This window comes from Aptenodytes forsteri, unplaced genomic scaffold (assembly GCF_000699145.1).
Source record: "Aptenodytes forsteri isolate BGI_AS27 unplaced genomic scaffold, ASM69914v1 Scaffold20, whole genome shotgun sequence".
In the NCBI taxonomy this organism is placed as follows: domain Eukaryota; kingdom Metazoa; phylum Chordata; class Aves; order Sphenisciformes; family Spheniscidae; genus Aptenodytes; species Aptenodytes forsteri.
This window is the reverse complement of record NW_008795523.1, coordinates 2,734,551-2,741,186: the sequence shown is the minus strand read 5'-3', so window position 1 is coordinate 2,741,186 and position 6,636 is coordinate 2,734,551. Positions and strand designations below refer to the sequence as shown.

Genomic DNA, 6,636 nt, shown 5'->3' with positions numbered 1-6,636 from the left:
TGAAAGAGTGGTGAAACATTGGAACAGGCTGCCCCGGGGAGTGGTGGAGTCCCCATCCCTGGAGGTATTTAAAAGACGTGTAGATGAGGCGCTTAGGGACATGGTTTAGTGGGCATGGTGGTGTTGGGTTGACGGTTGGACTCGATGATCTTAGAGGTCCTTTCCAACCTCAATGATTCTATGATTCTATGATTCTATGATTATTGCCCTATTTTTTTTTATATACTTTCCTTTCCAGTCACTTTTATTCAGAATTGTTCTCAATTGCATAAAATAGATCCTTTTTATATTGCCAAATATATCAAAGAAAATTAAATTTTGATGGCATGAGAAATCACAGATAACAGCTCAGCAGGACTCAAAAAAGCAGTGGGTATCTATGCAGACATCCAGGCCTTTCCAGAGGAAGATAAAGAACTTATAAAATTGGAAACAGCCATCGTGCTGTAGGGTGTAAGGCAATGGCTAAGCGGTGAGCCTGAAAGGAAACGTGATCCCTGTCCCAAGCACGGCACAGCTGCTGGCAGCCAGGGTCCGGGAGGTTTCTGCACCTCCCTCTGGAGAATTCAGCACTAACTTTGGTCACAAGATGGTATCTCATGGTCATGGGACATCAGTTCCTATTATCCTATTTCCTATTGGGATTCAGAAAAGTATTTCTACAGTTTCAGTGAAATTCTTACCGCACTTCAGTATATTCTCTGGGGAAAAAAAACTAAAACGCATTAGTGGAAGGTGTCATTTACTTTGTATAGCAGCCACAGCAAGCTGGAGGAGCTGCACACTGTGTAAAACTCGCACCAAGAAAGGTACAAAACCTCCTGTTTTTTCTAACCAACAAAGCATACGACTGCTGCAAAGATCCCCTAGAGGATAAATGAAAAAGAGAATGTACAATAGCAGTTTATGACTGCCATAACAATTAACTCGCTCCTAGATGAACATTTCACATTTATTATCTCCATTATGCTATGAGTGTATCCCACATAGATGTGTATCTTTAATATTAAGGTACATGGATCACATGGGATCAGATATGGTCGAGAACTTTCTGACAAGGTGGGAACCTCAAGGTCCTCGATTTTGGGGAGGTCCCCTCCCATTGCCTGTCAGGGCCACCAATTCAAGGGCTTGACGAGTCCCGGCTGCCCAAGAGGCCCTGGTAGCTCCACAACAAGACAGGTCTATCCTGGTTTACATGGATGGCCACACCAGTCCCTCTTGTTCCCAGAGCCGCAGGGGTGAGAGACGCTGTTGCCCTACCTCTGGATGTAATACGCTCCACACTGACTCATCTGTGGGTTCATGCCTGGAGCGGGAAGGGAAGGGAAGGAAAGTGACTTTCCTTGCCAGATTTCTAGAAAAATCTAAATCAGACTCTGAAAAACGATGGACACAAACTCAAAGGATGTGCACAATTACTGTTTTGGAATATTCCATGGTCACATGCCCAACACACCTTATCATCTATTGCTTAGGACCCTCCATTTTCGCTGGGATTTATGAAGTATGGTTTTTAACCAGAGGAAAAAAAAAATCTCTTCTATGGTTGTTCATGTTTTTAGCTTATTAAAGATGAATGCAGAATACATTTGTTCTTCACAGCAATAAATGGAGCCTTTTTTTACCAAGCGTATCCCAAACCCTGCACTCCGTGCCTCTTCCTACATCCACCCAGCCCAAAGCCAACAACAGTAACATAAGCAGAGGGTAAAATTCGCAAGGATGTTGTTGTATGCAGAGACACTCCCTTGCAAGGCTAAAAAGCTCAACCTTTTATTTTCACTATTTCAGGGCAGAACTATCCAACCTGCCCGGCTGTCCCCACGCCCCCTGTCACTTAAGATGTCATCTTTGGCTCATGAAAACAAAAAACAATTACAGGCCCTCCTCACCATGAAATCAGTGCAATTCACACCCGTGTCAGCAGAAGCAAAAGTAAACCAGCGTGTTTAATTGCAGGGGTACAGCACTGTGGTAATGCTCAGCTTCCCAGTGTAAATAGGCTGCTTGGGCAATGAACACTGCAGAGCCAAATGATGGCGATGGGGGATAATGGGTCTAGCCGAGGGAGACAGAAGCCACCGTTCTGCTGAAGAGGCAGGAGGCACGAATGTTGGGGAGACAGCACTGAATGCACGCAGGCTGGTGAGGAAGCAGCGCTGAGGCTCTAAACACCTCACAGCCTACGCAGGCAACTACACAGCTGCAGCACAGTCAGAGGCGGCAACATTAGCAACAGCAGAGAGGTCACAACTGCAAACATGAGCCACAGCTGGAGCACACAGCCAAGATAAGGCATGAGGTTTGCTTCTCAGATCTGTTGTTGCCATTTGTGTGCACACGTCTCTCCCTGCTTTTGTTTCACATTGCTATTTGGCCCTGCTGTGATGCTGCAGTGTTGGTGAAAAAATCTCAGGAGACATCAAACCTCACACAACTAGAGGTTGTGCAATGCCCTGGACTTGAACCCCAGGCAAGCAACACACCTGAAAAAAATGGTTATCAACATTTTAACCATTAAGCCACTTACAAATATTGCATTTTCTGAGAAATCACCAGAGAGCAGAGGGGATCAGTAGAGGCTGGGAGGTATCACAGCCCAGAAGGCTTGTCTGCTGCGCCTGGTCGAAAGTTTGGGGAAAAAAATGCAGCCCTGCGAGGCAACGGAGGGAGCACGCCTGCCAGCAGCAGCCGTTTCAGCAGGGATCAGCAGACTACTTGCCCCAGTGGAGCGCTGTTTGGAAAAACAGTCTGTGTGCTGAGTTCCACGCTGCCACGCCCTGATGCTCTACTTCTGCTTCTGGGTCCCAACCTAAGGCTGGCATGTAGCATATCCTGAAAAGTACATCTCTGATGAGATACTCCCAATCACTGACCACTTCCAAAAACCTTGGCAGGAAGTCTTTAGCTAACAGAAGCTCAAAGCCACTTCTATTTCAAAAGTGCAGTGTTTCTGCTGGTTGAAGCATGAGGCTTTGCACAACCGTTAGGAGAGAGGAATAAGCAGACTCGGAGCCAGACCGTGCCTGTGTGTCCAGTGCAGAGGCCATTGGAAACACAGCATTCACAGGCACAATCGAGATGGCAAATGTCTCCTGAGCCCTCTCTTCTAGGACAATTTTTGCAGAGCAATAAACATTACCAGAAGCATTATCAGCAATTTTTATAGAGCAATAAATATTAAAAGCACTATTTTTCAGTTTATTTTTTTCTGTGTGGAAATTCTGTCCAGATGGATAGTCTAGGAGGACTGCCGGCATTTGTTTGCGATTCCTGAGATGCAGCCACCACAGAGCTACTGAAGAGTACCCCGAACTGTTTCCAATCCAGTGTAGGACGTGCCAATAGCACTTCCTTGGCACTTACAGTAAGGCTGATGCTCCAAGGAAGCTACAAGCACACATACACATGCACTGTACAGTCAGTACTACACATAGCAAGCCTGACATGCCCTGGCAGCAGTACACAGCTCCCTGGAAAATCCTGGCTAGCAACACGGCAGCACAGACCATGGCCCATCCGACACATACACCTGCACCTTTCCACACTTACACTTCAGCACCAAAGTCTTTACCTCCTCTCTGGAAATTTATTCCCTGGTGTGTAGGTAACGCTGGGGCCAACATCCCCTGCCCAGCAGTCACTCAGGTGACTCTGACAGGTTTTACTTTGCAGTTTGCTTATCACTTGATTTCTCTAAAACAGAATGAAATGCAAAATTTTTTAACCAACAAATCTTCTGTTAGTTATGAGCCCTTCGTTTTGTGTACCATTCGCCAGCTTGTACATCAGCAAAAAGGCTCTCAGCTTCATACAGATAGGTGTCACTGAATCCCTTCACCCAGTTTTGTAAGAGAAGAGACAGGGACCGTATCCCTGGAAAATGTAAAAAGTACAAAAGCCAGGAGCTGCTACTCAATGAGCACACACCAATTTCCTACGCAAAGCCCGGGCTCTCCAGAGCGTAACATGAAGCTGCTCCAGGCAATGGTCACAGCAATGCTGCACAGAGGCAGTTGCTTCTTTAAGTCATACCTCTGTTTTGTAGAAGAGTTTCATTATCAGCGAGGTGGCGGGTGCGGGAGTAAGAGAAAATGAAACGCGACACAGTTTCTAATTAAGCGTTACCCATTCAGCACGCTGAGTGAGGTACCACTCATAGAAAAAATAATACATTACAGTTCAGTATTAACGTAAAACAAGGGGAGCAATTAAGGATGCACAGGCAGCCCTTAACCTGGCATCTCTTAATTTGGGTTCCTACCTCCACAGCCCTAACCTGGCTTTACCATATTCCTTTCCCATGAAGGCACAGGCTCAACAACTTCTCTGTGTACACTTGGCAGACAGCTGTCTCGGCGCCTGCAGGACCAGTTACCCCAAGCCCGCAGAGCGCCGCGGGTAAGAACCTCTATACAACGTTCAGGTAATGAACTACAGAACTGAAGGTGTTCTGCACTTGCACAACCCAAGCTAGCTTCTTGAAATCAATATAAAGATCTTTAGATCAGGTTGATGTATCACCCTAAAGGATGCAAAATACCAAACTTATCAAATGTAGATTCCCAAACATAGGAATCTATTTTCTTGGCCAATATGTTTACTGTAAAATACATTTACTGTATTTCTTATGGTAAGTCAGCAAGAGAAACGCTAAGCAGAAAATGTGATGCAGTTATTAAAAAGCACACTGTTTTCATTTCTCTTACATGATTAGAAAACCAGCATAGGAACTGGTTTTAATTTCCTTTTACGAGAAGAGTCCACTATTCATTGCTGGTTTAGAGACAACTGTATTTTTTTCTACGTAACAGAAAAACCTGTCTGGAAAACCTTCATTAAAATCATTATTTTACAGGAAACCAAATTGTATCAGTCATTCTTTACAGTAAATTCATCTATATAAATAATTTTAGCAGTGCTTTAATTTCCACTCTACCACAACTTCACAAAAACAATGGCACTGTAGAAATTGTAAATTATTTTTGCAATATTTGCAAATTTTGTAAATTATTTTGCAATAAGAAAATGCTACTGTTGAATCCCCCTTATTTCCCAGAACATAGACTTGGAAAAATTTTCAGAGTTAAATGAAAGATCTCATTCAATAATGGAGATTCTGTGGAAATCAGTGGCAAAACTTCAGTTGGCTTTAAGATTTCAGGCTCAGGCCCCAGCTGTTTCAGCTTTATAACACTTATGTCACTAAAAGCATATGCTACTGTATTTTTCAATAAGTAGTATAAATCTGAGAGCATATTAGGTATTCTTTGCTCTCTATTATATTGCAACATTTCTTTGTAAAATGGTCAAGTAACAAAACTCCCTATAAAATAAAAGCATTGACTGTTAAACCAAAAAACCCAACAAAATAAATGAAAAGATGAAGGTTTACAGCCATAGTGAAGCCACTTAATAAGATGGATTAACCCAATTTTATTTTTGAGCCCTTCAAACAATGAACAATCTTGTAAGATATAATTGCCACTGGATGACACAACCACAAAAAAGGATAACATACTCTGGACTGTCTGACAGGTTTGGAAGATTATCTTTTCTAATGTAAACCTCTGGTCAAATCTCAGCAACAGTAAATCTAATAAACTTTACTAAGACCTTTAACTCTTTCTTGAGCCTTTGCTTGACTTACAAAAATATGTATTTTTGTAAAGTTCTCAGGGATTTCTTCAAAATATTTTTTTTAATTTTGCAATCCCTGGGTAACTTCCAGGGATTTATGTTATTATTAATTAACACCACACACGCTAACCAAGATCCCCAGCTCAAATTGTTAGAAAATAGCATGCAATTTCACGTGAATATAAGTAGCACAGACATTCCAGCAAGCAGGGTAAATAACCTGCTCTTGAAACAGTGCTGGAACAACATGCAGATTTGAACATCTCTATTAATTGCAACTTCTCTGAATTCTCTCTGTAATTCACATATAGGGCTAAGAATATTTTTACCAAGCTGAAGTGGTCAACTTCAAAACTACTGCAAAAACAACTACCTGCAAAACCTGCCTCATTAAGAGTTAATGATCATTAAACGTGTCCATTTACAGTTAAAACTGAATGTAGTATCAGACACTACTCAAAAAACATCATCTATAAAACTGTTTGCACATACAATATACACAAAGACAGCGACAGGGCAGATTTTTATGTCTGTGTAGTAATGCATTTATAACACTACAGGAAGAGAAACCTGTGTGTTTTAAAAACACTTACCTTGCCCTCTGCACCTCCAGCTGGCTTGTCCACCTCCTCCTCCTGTGCCTTCTGCTTTCCACAAGAAGAACTAAGCAAAAGATTAATAAAAGGACTTTTGCAAAACAAGGCATCTTGCTGGAAATCGGAGCCGGGCACTCTGCACTCCAGTAACCTCCTGTAGTACAAGTCCCCCCAGGTTTAAACATTGAATCAACTCTAATTCCGGCGTTGCGTGTTCATCGGCAATCAGTGGTAGAAACGCTGCTTTCCCGACATGATGTTTTTGACAGGCTTTCAGGGGCTTCTCAAAGCTTTTCCCTCATCACCGCTTAATGATTGGCCATTACTCATGAAGTTTGCCTCACCAAACATTTCCACTGGGTCCTAAAGGATATGCACTAAAGCCATTATATAAAAA

At 42.7% G+C, this 6,636-nt stretch overlaps 1 protein-coding gene across 1 annotated transcript in view; it reads right to left on the bottom strand.

Annotated features, from left to right (window-relative positions):
- LOC103901103 (gamma-aminobutyric acid receptor subunit rho-2) overlaps positions 1-6,424 on the bottom strand; it is a 40,228-nt gene extending 33,804 nt beyond the window's left edge. Inside the window, exon 1 of the mRNA XM_009281940.1 lies at positions 6,237-6,424. Within this exon, the coding sequence (XP_009280215.1) occupies positions 6,237-6,424 (188 nt within the window). The remainder of the gene's footprint in view (positions 1-6,236) is intronic.
- Positions 6,425-6,636: the final 212 nt, after the last annotated feature.